At 38.6% G+C, this 21,728-nt stretch overlaps 2 protein-coding genes across 2 annotated transcripts in view; both read left to right on the top strand.

Annotated features, from left to right (window-relative positions):
* Positions 1–5,076, top strand: part of PIK3AP1 (phosphoinositide-3-kinase adaptor protein 1) — a 110,130-nt gene extending 105,054 nt beyond the window's left edge. The window contains exon 17 of the mRNA XM_036886457.2: positions 715–5,076. Coding sequence (XP_036742352.2) covers positions 715–772 — 58 coding nt within the window. The 3' untranslated portion in view covers positions 773–5,076. The remainder of the gene's footprint in view (positions 1–714) is intronic.
* Positions 5,077–8,265: 3,189 nt separating this feature from the next.
* TM9SF3 (transmembrane 9 superfamily member 3) overlaps positions 8,266–21,728 on the top strand; it is a 69,411-nt gene continuing 55,948 nt past the window's right edge. The window contains exons 1-2 of the mRNA XM_036886458.2: positions 8,266–8,550; positions 16,854–17,049. Coding sequence (XP_036742353.1) covers positions 8,455–8,550; positions 16,854–17,049 — 292 coding nt within the window. The 5' untranslated portion in view covers positions 8,266–8,454. The remainder of the gene's footprint in view (positions 8,551–16,853; positions 17,050–21,728) is intronic.

Below are 21,728 nucleotides of genomic sequence, written 5' to 3'. Positions count from 1 at the left end.
TGTGGCACATGCAGAAGCCCCAGGTTTAGTCAGGAGGAAGGGGCTTGGCGGGGGCATGGGCAAAAGTCTTTATTGTAGTTTCTTCAGGAAGAAACAAGTGAGGCAGGGTGAGCAGAATAGGATTGGCTAGTAGGAAAAATTCCTGTAGGCTCTGGGACAAAGGGGCTGCCCCTCGCTGCCTAGCACCTGGCCCTGGGGTGATTAGGGCAGGAGGAGAGTGGTCCTAAATGGGAGAGCCCTGGTAAAGGAAGGGGTTGGAGTTGGCTAGTTTGCATATGAAAGGCTCACAGGTAATTTGTTTGCTATCTCTAGGAGTTAGTTTACCCTGGGAGGGGCAGGTCCTCCTGGATTAGTCAGGACCCAGATGTCAAAGTATCAGAAAATAGAAGACATGGCTAATACAACTGGTTGGGGGAGGGATACTATTAAAAAGTCGTGATGCTTGAGCACTGTCATCTATAGGTTATGATGGAATGAGTCTGGGATAGATCCTGGGAACTGGCGTTTGTCAAAGCTCCACAGTGTTTCTGATGTGCAGCTAGGACTATGAGCCACAGCTAGCACGTCTGCCTCCCAGAGGTCCATGTGTGCGCTCGGTTTCACTAATTGAGGAACATGTCCTTTGCATAGTATACCAAGTTTGCAGCAAGTCATGGATGCCTAGAACTAGTTAATCAAATTCACCTTAAAATAGTTGGGTTTTTTTCATTTCAGGCCTCTGACCAGAGAAACCTTTCATCCCCCTCCACCTGTTCCACCCAGAGGTCGCTGATTTCACCCCCGAAAACCTGCCTACTTCTGGACTTTGAGACTTGCAGTTTTCAGCTTGTTAAAGACGTCTTCATGTTGAGTTTTGCGGCATGACTGCTGACCTTAATACACTCTCACTGCTGATACTGTTGCAGCCCTGCTGGTTTGGGCTTTCCTTGAAGAAAATATTATTAAGGCATGAAAAAGTGAAAAACTAAGGACTTTATTCATTATCACCAAATACTTTGATCCATATCCTCTTTGCCAAAAGGATGAAAACTTAATTGGAATACTTACCTCTAATTTGGCATTAGAAACCTGAAAAGATTGATCAGAATGTACTTTACACATGATTTTACTGAAATGCACTTATGATAGGCTTTTATTTGTTAGTCCAGCCTAATTTCTAAAAATGGTTTTGATTTAAGACTTAAGAGTATTCAAGTAAGAAGGTATGTCCTAATTTAAAAATGGTTCTTCAGCTTTTCTGTAGGCTCAGGAGGGTGTTTAAATGCTAGGGTGTTACATACAACAAACTGCGAAATACTTTAGAGACGGATTAGTCCTAATTCCTCTTATACAGAAGGCAAGTCTGAGGTGCCACAGAAGTCTGGAACCAAGAGTACTCAGGTGGTTAGAGGACAAGCAGGTCTAGAATCTGGGCCTGCTGATTCCAGGTCACCACACTTTCCATCTCCAAAGAGCCAAGCCCTCCCCTTCAAGAAATGCCCAGATGCAGAAATTCCATCAGGCACTGACCATTGGCCTTCCAGAAATTTCCTTCTTACATATCTCCCAGACGTGGGACTACCAAGTATTTTTTTTAGTCTGGACATTCATACTTCAGTGTGCTTTCAAAACCGTCATGTTGCCAAGGACCATCTATAAATGGTTGGGAACCAGAAGCTTGGGGTACCAGAGACCCCATTTATTGCCCTTCACCTTTATAGGGTTTAGTTCTGGCTATAAGGAGAGAGAGGAGGATTCTTGACTTTGTCTCTGCTGAGGTTTCAGAATGGAAAGAAGCACTGAGCTAGAAATAGTTAGCTTATACACCTTATACACCTGTTATGACTACCAGACTTGGGAAACTTGTTTGTGCAGAGGATATAGAGCCTTAAATATGCCATTAATTTTGAGGCCTTGGCACATACATCTACCTTTGAAGCATGGGTCCTTAATTTTATACTTAAACACACAGTAAAATTAGTATCAGACCCATTTCTTTTAAAAATATCAGAAATCTGGTGGTTTTTCCATGAAATTATTCTCCATTCCACACAGCTATATAAAAGCCACACTATTAATGATCCATTTAAGTACAGTTTTACTGGGTCCTTTTCTGATGAGTAAAGGTTCTTTTTCAATCTCATTCCTCAGACCTGCAAACAAGGACTCTTATAGAAGTTAATACGTTCTGGAGTCTTGGGGTTTTTTGTTTTTGTTTCTGTTTTTTTCTGACATAAAATACACTATTGGCTGTAGCCATCAAGTGAGTGTTTGTGCAAATTACCTACCATTAATGCTTAGCACATAACAGCTATTCTACAACAGTCCCTTTACTCTCCCTATCACTTATTTGGGAGAAATGGGGAAATGTGAGGTAAAAGGAGAATAAGAAATTATAAAGTCAGTATGGTTGTCCTTCCTGTTATTTATAGACAGTCTCCATTTTAGGTGCATTTGATTCTGATAAAAGCTGCACTTTTTAATATTCAGTACCTCTCAGCCCATTTTTGGATGTCAGATTTTTGTACATTCTCTGATTAGCATTTAGATCTATAATATGGCAAAAATCCTACTGCCAGCCAAAGGTGTTAGCACCTTTGTATGCGCATCACTGTTTGTGCAATATTAGACTTTTTTTTGCATTTTATTCTCATATAAAAACAAGTGGAAAACATGAAATTGAAAATGCTGATGGGAAATCTAGGTCTCATAAACATGGCACACCTGGAACATGACTGCAAATGATCAGGAGGGCCAGCTCAAAAGTAACAAGTCTTAAACCATCCCCAGATGGTTTTTGGACATTCAACATGATTGGTTGTATGTAAAAGTAAAGAAAATGAAAAAATTTGGATGAAACACTGAGATCAGGTTATCAAAGAATGTCTCTAATGATGAGGTGAAATTTTTCATTTTCTGGAAACAGAACCACCATTATAACAAATTTATTCAACTTTGTACACATTTTTAGGAATACATTATGGATTTCAATACAGTGAGGATCATAAACTAAATTGCAATGAGGTTTCCAAAGAGACTGCTAAATATTCTTTCTGTGGTGCTTTGGGAGATAACACAGCTGCCACCATCCTTACCCAAGACTTTACAAGCTGGCTCAATAGGCAGTGAAGCTATTGGACATCTCATTGCCATTCCCTTTGCCTCTAACTATACAAAGTACATTGTCCTCTGTTTCCTAGGCCAGCACTGTTCCTTCATCTTATATTCAAACCAGTGAGTAGATAACCAACAACATAAGCAACAAAGTATGAAGACTGAGAGACTATGAACAGGAGGTTGGTGTTACAATCGAATAATTTAACTTGACATATTTAATGATGTGAATAATCCCTAATGTTTTGCTATAATTAGGTAAGGTGATAGTATGTACATGACTTCAATGAATATTTCTCTAAGTTAAGCTGAGATACCTATCCTCTCTCAACCTTTTTCTTGCTTTGTTATTAAAAAGAAGAGGTCCTAGTCTGTCCTATATCACTTCAATAGCTGGGATTTGTAAATCCCTCTCCCATGTGCACCAGAAAGTAAGCTGGTTTCTGTGCTCCAAATAGTGTGTGGTTTTGCAGCTGGTTGGCTAAGGAAACATTACTAACAGATTTATTTCTAAAAAAGAACAAGTGGTTAATTTGGTAACTCTGAAAGATTCATCCTAAAAATCCATCCTCAATTTTGAGAAATCTGCCTGTATAAATATTTGCTTTGGTTTTAAAAATACGTTATGTTCTGTTTATTTCCAAGTGAGTTAAGAATATAATATGGTCTTCCTCATTCATTCCTGATGGCTACCACGTTCACCAGAGCGGTGAGAGGAGGCGAGTAGAAGGTTGAAAGATGTGTTCTGAATGCCGAGGCACAACTCAGAATTCATTTTCTCATGGAAACTGTAATAAATAGTAGGTTCTTAGGCAAGCCCGCCAAAGCCCATTTAACCCCTGATGTGAGAGAAAATGTCTTAGCTAGCTGTGCAGTTAAGAATTAGCGTGGTGTAGGGGAGAGAACATTGGCTTGATATTCAAGAAACTTATATTTTCTTATGGTCTGCTACTGACTTGCTGAGTTCATATAACTTGACTGCCCTGGTCTGTTTCATCATCTATGAAGTAAAGAGTTTTGTGTTTAGTAATAATCCAGGTCCTTTAAACTCTGTAAGGCCAAGTCTAAGGCAAGGGACTGAGAATTCCTCATGCTGATGAAGCATTACTGGAGACTCCACCTAATTGGCAGTGGCTCTTATGTGGCAGCTGCTGTTCCTTGCCCTGTATCATTGTCATAACAGATCATTTAAAAAAATGTGTGAGAAACAGTGAAATGGGAACTGTGTAAAGAAATTAATGGCCTTAGCTGTTCTTCAGTCTGAGAACCAAAGGTTTTAAGTGATTGCTTTCTAAAGAAAGAACTCAGAGCAATTACAAAGTTGTTCAGTATCTAGAACATTTCAGCCTGAACAGAAAGGTTAGAGGCAAAGGTGGCAAAAAGCAATAGAAGTCTTCCCCACCCTGGAAGTAAATAACTAGTGAGACAAAGGTAACTAAGTAGAAAGAAAAGAAAATGTATCTTAGTTGCAACCTCAGGAGCTTCCCAGGTATAATCTGAAACCTGCCCTGTACATATGGACAGCAGGGGGAAAAGAAGAAAGAGCCGGAGCACCCCAGAAGCATAGGTGGCAGGTTTATTAAGCAAGGAAATTTACAAACCATGCTTGTCTTGGGAGTAGATATCGGCACCTGCCTGCTAGAAACTTAAAAGTTTATAAAAGGGCCTTAGCAGGGTTCAGTGTATATCCTCCAGTGTATATCTGGTTTCAGCACCTTACTCTTACTCTCTCAAGGCTGTATCCTCGGAACAGATTCCATTGTGGTAATGTGGGCAGAGTGTACATTTTACAGATGGGGAGGAAGTGAGGAGCCCAAGGTCTGATTGCCCAAGGTCCAGGTCCCAGGCCAAGTGGTGGTCACATTCTCTTCATTACCTCCTCTAGCGATAGCTGAGGTTGGAAATCAGAAAATATATTCTCATCTATAGACCAAGACTTTTGATTATCATTTATCAAGAATGAGAATAAAAGATTGAAAACTGTGGGTTTTTTTGGTCATTTACTGGTCATAAGCTCTTTAACAAATTGAACCTTACTAGAACTACCATGAGAAAGGGGCCGTATAGCCTTTGGGCAGGGGGTGGGGGAGCAGTTCCTTTCACTAGTATGTATCCACCTATCCCTTTTGCTGTTAGGGAATGAAGTCATTAATCTCAATGAAGAAACGGGTGAAATAAGAAATATCAAATGTTTTTCACTCTCCAGTTTTTCAGAACAGCCTTGATTTTGATGGTGTCCCTGAGTCCTGTTTTTTAGTCCTGAGGTCACCAGTTTCTTAAGTTTTTGAAGCCACACTCTTTCTCTAATCGGGCAACTTGTCCCCTATTCCTTCTTTCAGTAACTACTGTTACCAGACTTTTATCACCTAAAGTCATGTATCATCATCATTTCTTAGTATCTGCCAGAGTTCCTGGCACATAGTAGTTGCTCAATAAGTTGTTGAATTAATGTCCCTACATTAAACTCTCCCAAATAATCCACCAAAATAAGGTTTCCTCTGCTTTACTTGCCCATTGCTCTTATTGCCTGCTGCACATTTACACAGTTGGTTACATTTTGTGCAGTTCTTTTCTAATATGCTGTCTGTCTGCTCTCTGCTGTGTGTGTAATGTTCCCTGGCTTTAAGTCTGTGCCTTCCAAAAGAATACATTGTATTTTTTCTTGTGTCTTCCCCCCCAAGCAATTGCCAACCCAGTGCTCCCCACAACACTTAGCAAATGCTTACTGCCTCCAATCTGTGGAGGCTGGGGATGGAGCTTTAAGCAAGAAACTGCTCATCCATCTTAATTCAGTACTTAACGCTGCTTGTTCTTCAATTGCCCATCATCATTTGATTCAAAAGCAGTGATTATTCATTCACAGAGCATTTACTGAGCCTACACCATGAGCAAGTCACTCTGCTAGGTGCTCTGGGAGATATACAAAGATCTATAAGATGCCTCCTCTGATTTCTATAGCTATTACTGGTGTATGATTCATTCAGCAATTAATCATGTACTGCCTAGTGATGTCTCTTATACTAGCTAGAATGTGTTCTTTAAATCCTGCTGTGCTATGAGACTTATTGTCTTCATTCATTTATTCATTCAGCAAGTAGTTACTGAATGTCTATGATGTGACAGGCACTATCCTAGCAGCTGGGACAGGTACAAAGATAAATGATAGTCTTTGCCATCAAAATAGGTCAGAATGTAATACAGAAGAGGAAGTGGAACTAAATGGTAATTATGACCTAACATGTCAAATGCTATTGGAATCCCGAAGAAGGGATGCTCAACTTCCAGAGGGCATCATGCAAGGTTTCCCTGAAGAGATGATAATTCAGTTAGGACTGGAAGGAGAATATTCTAATGGTTGCCCACTTATCTGCATTCTAGGAAAGGCACAGACATACAAAAGCACATGGTGTGTTTGGGAAATATAGGAATGAAGCCAGAGTATACAGATCAGTGGGAGGTAAAGTTGGGGAGATAAACTGGGATCTGATTGTGCAGCTGCATGCTAATGGGACTGTCTGTTTTTATTGAAGTATAGTTGATACACAATCTTATATTGGTTTCATGTATGCAACACAGTGGTTCAACCGTTTCCCATATTATTAAATCCTCATCCCATTAGTGCAGTTGCTATCTATCAACATAGGAAGATGCTACAGAATCATTGCCTATATTCTCCATGCTAACAGGACTGTCTTTTAGCAAGGAACTTTTTTTCCTGATTACATATGCAGCACATACTTGTTGTAAAACACATCCAAATATTTACAGGCATATACAAAATAGAAAGTTAACCATGGTAATCTGAAAATGATCTTTCAGATTGTTTTCTATGGGTAGATTAATGTATTACCATTTAAAATGGAATTATATTCGATTTTTTCCTATTTATTCTTTGTATTCTATTTTTTAATTTAAAAGTATCTCTTGAATATCGTCCATGCTAGTACATACAGGTCTATTTCATTTTTAAAAGATATGTATAGATGGTCGTCCATTAGTAGTAAGAAGGGCTGATTCTGGAACCAGACTGCTGGGGTCTGGTCTTTCAGCAAGCCACTTAACCTCTCTGCACTTCACTTATCATATCTGTAAAATGAACATGCTAATAGGACCTGTTGCATAAGATTTTTGTGAGGATTCAGTCAATACATGTAAAGGGCTCAGAATGGTGCCTGGCAGATGAAAATCTTAGCTATGATTCCATGATTTATTTAAATATTCAGAGTGTTTCAAACAAGAGAGTGATGTAATCAGGTGTATTTTTGGAAAGATCATTCTGGCACCTGTTGCGCAGTATAAACAGGGAGACAAGACTGGTGGCAGGGATCCTGTTAGAAGGCTTGCAATACATAGGGAGATGGAGATTGGCTGTTACTGGCAGAGGAAAGAAAAAAAAAATCTCAAGACATTTCTAAGAGACCAAATCTATAACTTGTTGATTGCTGATGGCTGAGAGAAACAGTCGAACTACATGTTCTACATTTTTGGCCTAGAGGACTGTTTGGATGGTGGTGCCGTATTCATATATCTGTTTGACAGATATTTTTTATTTCTGCTACTGGCCGGCACTGTTTTAGACACAGGAAATATGGCCGTGAACAGGAACTCCGCTTAGGAGAGGAGCTTAGATTCCAGGAGGTGTTTGTCAGTGGACGGGAAACGAACAAATAATCAGTGAACAAATAAATCAGCAAGAATTTCAACAAGGTTGAATAGTAGGGTCCAATAAAGCGTTACTTTAAAACACTTATCCACCCCTGAAACGGTTTGACAATCTTCCGTAATGATGATTGGGATCTCATGATTCGTTTACGGCGGTAGATGACTGTCTGTGAAGGGTATTTGATCTGATTGCCCGAGCTTGAGAGGCTGCAGGCCGGACACCATTCCACGGCCGAGGAAAGTTAAGACCAGGAAAAGTTAAGCGTTCTGGCTAAGGTCACACAACTCCAAGCGCTGGGACGCGGCCCGGAGGTGGCTTGAGATGCAGGCCAGGCACCCCGTGGGGGGCGCCCGGCAAACGCCGAGAGCACTCCGCCCTCCCGAGGCTCAAGGCCCGGCGGCCAGGCGGACGAGACCTGGGGCGGCGGAGCGGAGCTCCCGCGGTCGCGGGCGGGGCGCCGGCGTCGCGAGGCACTTCCGGCGTGTGCCGGGGTGGCCGAATGACGTGGCTGAGTCAGAGGAAGAGCCTCGGAGGCGCCGGGGGCGGGGAGGCTCGGGAGCGGGCGGCGGCGGCGCGGAGGAGCCAGCGGCTGGGCCCGGGCCCCGTGCGTCTATCCGCGCCCCGTGGATGCGAATCGGCCGCGGCGGCGGCGGCGGAGGAGTCGGTGGGCCGGCGCCGGGCCGGCGGGACCGCGGAGGATGAGGCCGCTGCCGGGCGCTCCCGGCGTGGCGGCGGCCGCCGCGCTGTTGTTGGTGCTCCTGCCCCGAGCCCGGGCGGACGAGCACGAGCACACGGTGAGAAGCGCCGCGGCCCGGAGGCCCGGGCGGCCGGCCGAGGGCGCCTTCCGGTTGGGCCTGGGAGGAGGCTTGTCTGCGCTCCCGGGACCGGGCTCTGCCGCCAAGGGCTGGGCCTCCTTCCCCTGCCCGAACCTACACGGCGCCGCGTCCCTGGGTCAGGGGCCCGGGAGGACCCGGGCGCACCTGCGGGAGGGGTCCGTTGGCGGGCCGGCCACGAGGTTAGGCCCCCAGGGAAGGGAGCAGCTCTCCGGCTGCCGGGGGCCACGACACAGCGGAAGGTGGATGCTTCACGATTACCCGTCATACACTAACCAGGAAATAACCCTTCACGGTCCTCGCTGGCCGTCATTTTCCACTCCTGCCCAAACCAGATTAAAACCCTGACAAGAGGGCATCCCTGATACCCTGGTGAAGAGTTTACACGTGTACACGCACTCAGTTCCGGGCCTCCTTGTAACTTGCCGCTCACCCTTACTGGAGGCTTACGCCCCAGTGGTGTCTAACTGGGCAACTTCCGACTGTAAGGGGTCCAGGAGTTCCCAGTCTACCGGTCGGCCCAGAAAAGTCCCTTTTCTCTTTGGTGTAAAATTGATTGGCTGCTTACTTAATTGCAATTTTCACTCAAAAGCATGGATCTTAACGACTCTTCAAGTGACTTTCACTTAGGACTGTAACTCGATGGTTTGCAGATGGTAGATGTGAGCAAAGCAGGAAAATCATGCGAACTGAGAGCTTGCTTGGCTAGTAATTTTTTAATTATACGTTAACTCATTAATGACGTGGTTTTGCACGAGAGGTTGCTTATGTACTAAATCTGAGAGTCGAGGGAATCTTTCATTCCTGATAAGTGAGGAAGTGAACAATTGTCCTTATTTCAGTGGACCCTACCTTATATTTTATTTATAATTAACCAGGATATTTTTCTCTATTTCCTGGATTAGCTAGTATTTTAGCTAATAAAGGCTCTAAACTTTTGACTTTCATCTTCGATTTCAGCCAGAAACTTCTTACCTGTATATTTAGAGACACAAATCCTGAATCGGTGACATATTTTTGTTGGATTTGTGGCTTTTCTCCCTAAGATAATTTTATTTCCAGGTTAAACAGTTGAAAGTTGTTTCTTGTCTCTTCTGTCAGGTGACGTCTCAAAGTGTAATAATGTTCATTTCCAGTGGGCATCCTTTTAGTCAAATGTATTGTTACTAATATTTCTCTGATTTTTTGAACACTTAAGGAAAGTTAATATGAAAAACTTTGAACTCTTGACTTAACTATAGTTCCAGCATATAAGCATACAAACTTGAGTAGTGTTCTACCTTTTTTAATCTTGTGTTTTATATAAACTGCTGCAAGTAGGGAAACTTTTTAATTAAAATTTCACAAACTGAAGGTGTATATAAAGGCCTTAGATTAATTTATAGATTTAAAATGTAAATACAAGTTTCACTGAAATTTTTTTGCTAGGAACATTTAAATTTTTTGATGCCATACTTGCATATAAAATATTTGATAAAAGATTTTGAGAGAATGTGGCATATATGAGATGAGATAATTCCTGTATGTACAGAAGTTTAGAATCCATTTCATTTTATTCATGTCTACATCAAACTGGTCTCACATGGTTACCCATTATTTTAATAAAAAACCAAAAAGTTACAGGAAGAACACCATCACGATAAAAGCATAAAATTTAAGTTGTGTCATTTTTTTTAGCTATTAGCCCAAATATTTTACTTTTTCCAAGTTTCTTGAAAATATTTTTTGACTAGGCACTCACCTTCCCCAGATAGCAGTACTGAAAAGGCTATGGTCAAGTGAATTTTTTTCCACCAGGAAGGCAGAAGTTGCCAGTGAAGAGAGAATGATAAGGAGAGAAACTGCCAACGAAAGGTTGCTGAGAGGTATTTATAAATGACTGTGGAATTGAAGTATTAATAAAAGAATTTTCAGGAGTTAAAGATTGCCCTTTAGATTAACTTTCTGTAAATAAAAAAACAAAACCTGTATGTTTCTAGATAAGGCTTTTCTAGCAGTGTGTGCTGGGTGCTGTTCTAAGTATTTCACATATATTCACTCATATATTAAATATATATTGATTACCCTGTGAGGTGGGTAGTGTTATGCCCTTTTCATCAATGAGGAAACTGATGCCTGAGAAGTTAATTGCCCAAGGCCTCACGACCAGTAAGGGTAGAGGTAGGATTTGAGCTCTGGCCATCTGAATTAATAGTCTACACCTTATAGGTTATGGTATGCAGCTCCCCCGCTCCCTTTATCCTCAAAACAGGACAACAAAATATTTGGTATTAAAGTGAGTGATTCTGTTGACAGTATTTTTAAATACTTAAATGTTTGGATAAGTCTTGCTCCATAATGGGTTGTTACTGAGATGTTTGGGGTAGCATTAAAGAGGGATAGGGTTGACTTACTGGACATTTGACCTGTGTGGTCACATAATATGTGTAATCACATAAAGACTGTGCTTGGTTTGACGCTCTGCTGTCACCATCTGGAAACTACTAATTTTTGAACAAGGAGTCCTGCATTTTTATTTTGTACAGGCACCACAAATTACGTAGCTGGTCCTAAGAAGGGACAACTACTTTATGCAGTTCCACAAAGCCCCTATTTCTCCCACTTTGCCTGCTGAATTGGAATTCAGCTGACCATTTGACTCATGTTACTTTTTATGTGCTGATTTCTCCAAAGCTCTTTCGGTATTCTTAGAAGGGTAATGAGAAGGAAATGTGCTTTGACTTCAAGAGTCTTTGTACTTCGAGAGTCTAGAATGTAGAAAGATGTATTCCTTTCAATTTTCTGAAGTTGAAACATATATGGATTACAGGACCATATTGTTTGAAATAAAAAAGAATACTTTTCGTGAAAAGCAAGTTCTTGATAATGATTGAAGGATCATGAAAAGGACTCTAGAGTAAATGCGAGATGTGTAGGTTGTGGTTTGTACTTATTTGGTTTTCTGAAACTTGGAGCACTTGGAAGCATCTGCAGTTAGATTACCATGTCTCCTAAGATTCCAAAGGACTCCATTAAAAAGATTTCAAATTGAGAATCATAGAATTTTAGAACTGGGAAGACTTGAGATCATTTAACCCAACATTTATTTTCCTGATGGTCAGAAGAGGCCTAGTGACTGGCCTAAGGCCACAGAAAGAATCTGAGCTTCCTAATCTCTAGTCCTTGCCTTTTCTATCTGTCTTGTACATACAATTTCCATAGTAAAACTGTGTAAAGATGTCAGCATCAAAAAACTAATAATCAAGGGCACAATATAATGATAAAGCACTTTTATGGTTTGTACTGTAGCCTTGAATTTGTATGGGTCCTGTTTACTCAAGATTGCAAAATCAATGTTTTTTTTTGTTGTTTGTTGTATTTGTTACATACCCAGGCTCTGGGCTTGGCACAACAGTGGTATTAATCAGTGCTTGTTGAGTTACACGAGTAATTATGAGCTCCTAGGGACAAGAATATGCAATGCTGGAAGCATGAAGCCCTGTTGCTTCAAGTACTGTGAACAAACCCATAGCATTGTTTATTTAAGATGCATAGTCTAGGTGATGCCTGTTGTGATTTAGGAGCCCTACTGAGGCTAAAACCCCAATTCTCTGTGGCCCATTGTACCTCTGGTGGATAATATTGGAAGAATCCAAGCTGTACCTAGGATAGCCTTCTCTCAGCCTCTGCTATAAACACTACTACACCACTGAGTGATTTCAGAATGTTTTCTTTGGTTTACTTTGGCAAATGGCAGCAGCTGTTTGTCTTCATTGGAAGTATAGAAACTCTTAAAACTTATATGAAGATTTATAAACAGAATAGGCTGTTTACTATAAGTAAATTTGTGAGAGCTTTAATATAGATCTGGTGTTAGGAAGTGCCATAATTTGTTGTCCTATTTGCAGCTGTACTCTATGGTAGACTAAAAGTTTATTTAGGGTACAGAGCTATTTTGAGAGAGAGCAGTTATCTTAAGAGACTATCTAAAAATATACTTCTAATTTACTTGTATTAGAATTCTGATGTATGTGTATTTTAAATAATTAAAAGTCATTGAAATGATGATCTCTGAAACACTTTCAGAACTGGATTTTTCTTTCTCAGATACGTATTTTAAAGCTAACATGTATCTTTCCTTCCCTTCATGAATATGATGGCCTTTGGGTGCTCATTCTGAGCCCTCAAGTCCTTTGCCTATCTGTATCAATTCTGACATCTTTATTCAGATTTTACATGAGTGCATTAGTAATACCATCTCCTAAAGTGTTTTCCTCCTGAGAAAAATTAATTCATGATTTTTATCAAGAAGGGAAATGTCTTTGCTTCCCCTTTCCTATCATATAAATGGTATTTAAAGAAGAGAGACCCAGCATTGGTGACTTCCAGAGAATAAGGGTCATTCCTTTTGAAATTAGAGCACAAATTGCTTCTTAGGAAGGTTTTTCTATTTAGAGCAGATTAAAGGCTCAAATGGGAAAGTTCGCTATTCAGTACTACCTTTAATTGCTTTGTACAACTGTACCTTTTTCATATTTAACTTCATTTAGTATTTACTTTGTAGTTCACAAAGCTGACTAGAAATTAGCAAAAATGTAGTCCTCAACTTTTATACTTCATAGCAATTAGTTATATGATCTTGGACAAATTATTTAACATCTCTGTTCTTTAGTTTGTTTTAATCTGTAAAATGGGGGAAATAATAGAACCTATCTTGTAAAGTTTTGAGAGTTCATGTAAAGATCTTAAAACTATGCCTAGCCCATAGTATGTGCTTAAGTGTTCATTAATGATAATTTTAGAAAAGATGGTGAGATCATGCATGTTAAGGATTGGTCTGTTAAGGCTTTACCTGAAGTTTAGAGGATTTGAGCAGCTCTGAAGGATAAGTAGAAATTGGTTAGGTGGAAAGGAGGAGGACATTATAGATTTAGGGGAATGGCATATGAAACAAGGTAGAGCAGGAAAGGAAGGGAAAATAGTATTATAAACCAGTTGTCTAGAGTGGACAGCTTAGAAGTTGAATGTAATGGTGAAACTTGTGAGAGCTGGAAAATGAATAGAACGGTGAAATGAAGAATGCAGGTAGTCTGAATTGGCCTCCTTTCCTTAGGCTGCTTCCCAGGGAGGCCCCATGGGAGGAATTACCCGTGGTCAGTGGATCCCTTAATCCACTGCTGTGCTTCCTTGACTTTTTTTCTCTCCTCCTGATTACACTCTGCAGGCAAGTTATAAAACTTCATCTTTCCCAGTGTCATTGGCCAACTCAGAGTTTTAACAAGGAAAGCATTTACAAAGAGCTTGCTAGGACTTTGTGGGATGTTTTGAAAATGAATTAGACTAGCCTTTCAGCGAACGGTGGAGGGAAGATCCTTACCTATCACTTTCTTCCCACAGAGTAGGGGAGCTCAGGGACTACTCAGCAGCTTTAGGGAAAGGAAAGATTTTTTCTTCTTAAAAAATGTGAAGTTTTCCTTTTGTTATTTTCTAATTTCAAGGTATTTTTAAGACACATTTCTCTCTTGTCTTGGGAGCACTTATATTCAGGGATAATGGAGAACTGCAGTGAAAAGTCAACATTTTAAGTCCATTATATCTGACCATTGTCTGCATAAAGAGCAATGGAAAAGAAAAGGAACATTTTTGCCTTAATATTTACCTTGACCTTTGTGTGTGTGTGTGTGTGTGTTTATATGTGTATGTATATATACACACATATATATGAAAGTATGTGCACATATTAGTATGTAGGTATACATTACTGCACACACACACACATATATATTTATAATTTCTATCTCAGTTCTCTTCCCAGTAGGAATACTAGACTACAGAATAGTTTAGTACAGCTTTCATCATGTCATTACAATTACTACTATTAAAGTTTCATGAATGTTTAAAATGAATGGCTTCAGAATGTGTAGCTGAACACACACTGTGACCCTTAAATTATTTTGTCCTTTGTTTCAGTTTGTATAAAATAAAAATGAATGTCCTATTTTACCAGGTATTTATGTTCAAATTTTTGTCTAATTTTAAAGGAATATAAGTATTCCGTTTTTATGGAGGAAGTGTTTTTATGCTTTTTTCCCCACAAGTTAGATTTAAACATTTATGGGGACTCTCAACAGGATTAATGGCAACGTCCTCATTAATAGGCCCTCTTGTTCAACATTCTAATCTTAAATGGATATATTCTGTTACCTCTCCTTATTTCTCTAACAGTATTATTGTAGTTAGCACACATATCAGTCAGTGCACATATTTCAAACTTGTTATTACTAAGTTGCTAATGAACTTTACATTCCAGCATTTCTTCAGTGTTTTTCCATCATATTACATACTTTTTGCGCATTATACTATGCAGCGACCATCTGCCTACTGAACAGACACCAATACTAATACTAACTCTGGTCAGTTTATAATGATAGATTTAGAGCACTGTTTTGAGAATTCTTATGCTGTATCCACATCTGTGTCTGTATGTTTAACAGAAAGGAGTACCTTGATTGACTAGTGCTGTGTAATCATGAGCATTGGATAGAAGGGTGGTTGCATACATACATTTGTCAACAGATGCAGTCAGACCTTTTATTCATTCCTTTATACATAAAGATTATCTATAGTTGTTTTTCTGAATTCACTTGAAACAGCTTATGATTTTCTGTATTGTTATTCATCCTGACCCTCCTCTGTCAAAGCAGAATTAGTCATTCCTTTATTGTTGCTCCAATAGTTTTTAGTACTCTAATTACAACATTTACTTCTTCATCATATGTGACTCCCCTATGGACTGTGAACTTATTAAAGGAAAGGACAGTAACACCTAACACTGCTTGGTACATGTCTCCTGTATTCAAAGAGTAAGATAGTTTGTTATTTCCTTGATGACCTTGTTGATACATGACCAATAAGACATTTATTGTTTGAAAATGAGGTGATTAGATCTAAGACTCAGGGTAGTGGTATGACTCAAAAGGAAGAAGTGCATGCTTTGGATAAGATTATACAAGTCATTGTTTTTGGGAATGCAAAGAGACACAGTTTGAGCCTCCATGTCTGAGAGAGTGGTGGTACCATTAGAAAAACAAAATTGAGGGTAGATTTGAGTGAGATGAGTTTGGTTTTGGAGATGTTGGATTTAAATTTAAAATGTCTGTTTATTTTAGATGTAGGACTGGATGTAAGGATTTGGTAGTTGAACTAGTTGAATAGCTTCCTCTGTTGCTCCATAGCACCCTACTTTATTATAATTGCTTGTTCAATGTCCATCTTTCCCTTTAGGCACTAAGCTCCTGTAGAGCAGGGAGAAGTCTTGTTCAGAATCCTTAGATTAAATAACTGGCATGTGGTAGGCACTCAGTAAATAATTGTATAATGATTTAACTTCTGCACTATTAGTTGACTTTAATTATATCCTGTGTTGTCTTTAATTTATATTGCTACTTTAAAAACCATATTACTAGTTTTTATGTTATTTGGGTAATTGTTATTCATAGAATTATTGGAAGTATAAACTTGAGATCTTAGAAATATTTGGCAGATTCCCCACTTGGGCACTGGAAAGGTGAAGTCACCTACCCAAAGTCGTTGGACTACACTCCAGATATAGCTGCATACAGGATTCACTGATGGGTTGAGCCAGTTATTTATTGAAAGAAATATGCATACAGTACATGTCTTTCAGGCTGATAAAATGGAAGTAAGAACGGTGGCTTGAACGGACTTCGGAGATTTCATTGTGTGGCTTTCTCTTCTGCTTGCTTAGTAATTTCTCTCCTCTGTAGCACTTTCACCAATGGCTAAGGAAAAGGATTAGAAAGGAGATGAAATTTTATTTGTGCTGGCTGGCAACATTAGATTTTTGAGTTTCTAATGATTAACATGAGGTTCTGGATAAGCTATTTTTTATTTTGTTTCTTGTCCATGTTAGCATGGTGAAACATGTTGTTTCTGGGTTTACCATTATTTGATAGCATAAATGTTAATTACAAACACACTCTTGTAAGTATTGGACTTCCTTGAAACCTTCTGTAAAATGAAGTTTGGAAAAGGTTAATCTGCCTGAGATCACAATCAGAGAATATAATTTTAAAATTCATTAAGTTTCATTTTTAAGATATGGACGTTGATCATCAGAATAAAATAAACTTCCAATATCTTATTTTACAGCTTCCCAAAGAGAGACAGTATATTTTTGTTCAGAACAAATAACAAATATTCCTTTAATTTGAATTAAATTAAAAATATATATAAAATCTTAATTCCTTTTTTTGTTTGTTTAGTATCAAGATAAAGAGGAAGTTGTTTTATGGATGAATACTGTTGGGCCCTACCATAATCGTCAAGAGACATATAAGTACTTTTCACTTCCATTCTGTGTGGGGTCAAAGAAAAGTATCAGTCATTACCATGAAACTCTGGGAGAAGCACTTCAAGGAGTTGAATTGGAATTTAGTGGTCTGGATATTAAATTCAAAGGTAAGTAAACCTTACTAGTCCTTATAATAGTAGTTGGATTGTAGACCAGGGCTTCTCAACTTTGGTACTGTTGATATTGGGGCTGGATAGTTCTTTTTGGGGGGCTGTCCTATACACTATAAGATATTTAGCCAAGTCCCTGGCTTCTACCCATAGATGCCAATACCACTCTCCAGTTTGACAACCAAAAGTCTTCAGACCCTGCTAATTGCCCTTAGTTAAGAACCACTGCTCTAGATTCTAAAAAATGTTTTAATCTCTAAGTGTATTGCATATAGAAAGGTATATTAGTAACTAACAAAGATTTATTTTGAATATTTATCAAATAATAAATAATGTAAAGTGTCTTCTCATAAACCATCTAGTGATTAGACATATGTGGTCACCGAAGGCCTTCATAGATTCATAATGAATTAATTTCTGGAGGTGTGGGGATGTAATGGAGTGTATGGATACTTAAAAAATTTGTGTAAAGCATCAAATTAAAATTTGCATCGTTGGCTCAGAATGTATTTATCAGTGTTGTCTTAATTTACCCTTGCAATACCTGTAGAATAATGTGGTTTTAAATTTTAAGACCTGTTAAAATTGGAAAAAAAAGTCCTAATCTATTTATTAGGCAGGCATCTATTTTATAAGACCCTTTGAGTCTGCATATACTTTTTATTTTCCTCTGTGAAGTTTGTCAGAGAGTGTATTTCCTGTATAGACATTTTAAACCTGGTGAGTAGAAAGCTTGAGTAATTCAAGTTTTGCAGGCTCTTTGATTAAGTGTCTTGATTTTTTAATAGAGCATGGATCTTGTCATCAGGAGCTTTGAATTTTAACCCTATTTCTTCTACTGTATTGATTTTAGTAAAGTTGCTTACTATAATTTTGACTTCATAGCCTACATGTACAAAATGAAGAGTAACTGATTTCTGCTATTTTTAGCACTTTTGGGAGGAGGATGTGAAATGAGGTATTTTAAAGATAATGTTTAACTTTGATTTGTTAAATTGTATTGTTTTTAGAATATTTTTTGTTGTTGAAAACAGGTATACATATTTGCATTCCTCACCCCCCCCATTATATTCCCTGGGGCTTAATTATAAAATTAAGTTGTAAATTTAAGCCACAGTGTCCAGGCCTATAACTTCATGAATTATTGTAAACATGCCCTGAGGTTTGTGTTTTAATTTAATCAGGCAACTGAAATATTTAATTACAAATAAGGAGAAACTTAGACTAGAATGTGTAATCTTTGAGAACCTCAGTACTACATTTGTTCATGTACTTTTCTCCTTGTCCATATTTGGTATACATTTCTATTTTATGAAAGAAGAATCACACAGAATAGGCAAAAACCGAGTCCTACTTTGCTACTACAGACAGATTTCATCACTTTTTGAAATCCTTACCTTAATTACCTTAATTACTAAAGAGGAGTTACCATTCATCTGTCCTAATCTTTCTTCTTTTATTAGTTCCTGAGATTTTATTAGAGGCTGAGATGGAAAGATTATTTAGATAGAGGGAGATGGTTTTTATCGTCTAGAAAAGTGGGATTTATTTTCGTTTCAGTCTAAGCACCTTTAGATTAAGAGAATAAGAACTGGCCAGGTGTTATTCCCTGACAGTTGGCAGTTCCCTGGAGTCTTGTCAGCTCTGCACCTCCAGCATGGATACGCTGCTAAGGGCACTGCTAAATTAAGTGGTCCAGATGAAACAGTAAATACCAATTAGATTGCTCTCTTTCTATTGTAGCCCCTTGCATGCCCTTCAAAGATAATGTTTTTTTGGAAAGGAGGTTTCCTGGTTGTTATTTTTAATATCATATAATTTTAAAGGTTGAGTGCATAAACAATCGGTAAGGGATTGTATCATCTGATTACCGAAAGGAGGCCTGGAGTTAAAATGATTTGCCCCAGGTATATCACAGTGTACTCAAAATGTCATGGAAACTTGAATCTTCTGTCCCTTTGTGAACTGTAGAAATATTTATATTGTTAATTTTTCATCTTTCAAGTATTTGATTTTTAAAGGTTCTTTTGAAGGCATATTCAAGTATGAAGATAAAATCTTGAAAATTAATTGGGAAAATTTCCAAAATATTTGGAAAATATAGGCAAAACCTGTATATATATATATACACACATATATATACACACACAGACTTTTTTTTAACCTACTAGATTCTGTCAAGCTAAATGGATTGGTATTATTTCATAAAATGAAGGTCACTAAACAGACTCCTTTAGGGAACCTAATGATAGTCTTAAATCTACTGTAAGATGCCTCTCACTTGAGATTTTATGCATAACTTTTTTTTCCTTCCTAATAGTCTTACATACTACCATTAGAAAAAAATGCTAAATTGAGGCCATGTAGAGAAAATGTAAAAGGGAAGGCAGTCTTAAATTGGATATCTTTGAACCAGGCCTTAATCCATTAGCCTATAATTTTAGAGGGTATCTCTTGGAACCTTGCCTTGTGGAGTGGAAAGAACACTTGCTTTAGAATCGGAGAAAACTGATTCAGCCCAGCCCTGCCTCTGCGCACCTGTGTAGTCATGGGCAAATCATTCAAGCTCTTTGCTCTCATCTTCCTCATCTGTGAAATGAGACATATATATCCAGTTGATAGAATTGTTGTCAAATTTAAATGGGGTAAGATTGAGCATTTACCAGAGTTTCTGATACACAGTTTACATTTAAAAATTGATCATTGATGTGCATACTAACAACACATAGCGTGGGGATATAGTTCCAACTTGATTTTATATCAAGAATTGTGAAATGTGAAATCAATTTGTTGGTTACAGAGTCTGATTCACCCTCAACCTACTGCACTAGCCTCCTGGGTAGTTCACCTAGATCCACTTGGGCAGGGACAGCAGCCTTCTCACTCATTCTTGAATGCTTAGCTATTATGGCATCATAAGCTCTTGATAAATTGTCTAGCACCTGGGCAGTTTGTGCCTACTTGTTCTTTATGATAATTGGTTCATTATGATCATTAGCTGGAATAGTAATTCCTCATATGATAATTGGTTTATTCTGATCATTAGCCGGAATAGTAATTCCTAACCAGGGGAGGTCAGTACCCACTGCCTTTCCCCTCATTTGACAAATCTTTTAGTATAATGAAGCAGTTGTTGAAAAATCGGTGTCTCCTAGTGGATTTCTTCCTCCCATTTTTTAAATTGATCTTCCCTTGGATTTTCTTTTCCTTGGATATCCCAACTTAATAGAGGGATGAAATTATTTTAAAAGTCTTTCTTGTACTTTTCTATAGTGAAATCGTGAATTGAGAGTACTGCAGATAAAGAAAAATGTCAAGGGCTACGTAGAGGGGCTCAGAGGTTAAATAACTTGGCCAAGGATTCACAGATGGACAGTGTCTGGGTGAGGATTTGAAGCCAGGCAGCCCAGCACTAGAGTTTGAGCTTTTAACCATTATACACTCTCTCCCTTCAAATATCTGCCTGGGTGGTAAAGGCCTGATTGCCAGAGGGTGGAGAAAGGTCTTGGAGGGTGGCATATCCTTTCAGTCAGCCCGAAGATTTTTACTTAAGCTAAGCCACTCACCCTATTCTCTGTCCCTGGATTCCACTTTCCCAGCTTTCCCCAAATCTGCAGCCTCTCTGGTGAAGTGTTATAGGAAAAGATCCTTCTGGTCCCCTGTAGGGAGAAAGTTGAGACCATTCATCTAGTTGTGTTATAGGTGGAAGAGGAAATGTGGGCATCCGATCCATCCATAAATTATTTTTATGCAGTTCCCCTCTATGTTCAGCACTACTTATGTCCCCTTTCGAAGTCTAGGGTGCCTCCAAGTCCTGAGCGGAGCCCCCTCCCGATACACCAGCCCCTTCCATTCTGTTACAGTTTTTTTCTGGTGTATTCCTCTGCTCTCTTAGCTGTTTCCCATTTTACAAAAAAAAAAGATGTTGAAATCTTTTCCCACTGTCGTCTTCTTTTTGTCCTTGTGCACCTACATTTTTATTTCTTTATTGGCATTTTAATGGAGTTTCAGGAGGGAAAAGACACATGCTGTGGTTAATCTGCCTTGCTTAATTGCAGTCTGGGAACTTGATACAGCATTTTGTCCTGTTGGTTTCAGTTTCAACCAAAGTGTTTGAGCCAGACCAAATAATTTGAATTTTGTGTTGAATCTTGAATCTAGGTGTTTTGAATTCGTGGTATTAGCAATTCCTTAAATCTTGTGTTAACTGCCAATTTGAATAGCATTGGCTTTTTCCAAGTTTTTATTCAAACCATTGATAACATTCTTCTTCAGATTGGCATCTTTTTTATTTTCAAAGGAATGTACGTATATTTATTTTTTCTGATTTTAACAGTGATATCAGATCAGTGCACAAAATTTAGAAACTACAGAGAAATAGTAAAAAGAAAATAAAAACCACCTGGATTTAATTGTCATTAATATTTTCTTTCGTCCTTTACATTCATCTACTTAAAGTCTTTAAAAATTAGGTCTTTATATATATTATGTACCAGGTACTGTTATAAATACTCTTTTAATAAGTTAATATATAAATTAGTTTTTATTCTTTTTTTCCTTGGTATCTTAATGAGTTTGTCCTCATATTGTTACTCTTTTTATGTGTTTATATTACATTCTACAACTTGGGTGTTGTGATTTCCCATTTCCTAATTATAAGATACTCTGATTATTTT

This window comes from Manis pentadactyla, chromosome 8, assembly GCF_030020395.1.
Source record: "Manis pentadactyla isolate mManPen7 chromosome 8, mManPen7.hap1, whole genome shotgun sequence".
Classification (NCBI taxonomy): domain Eukaryota; kingdom Metazoa; phylum Chordata; class Mammalia; order Pholidota; family Manidae; genus Manis; species Manis pentadactyla.
The sequence above is the reverse complement of the archived record's forward strand: the minus strand, read 5'-3'. Positions and strand labels throughout refer to the sequence as shown.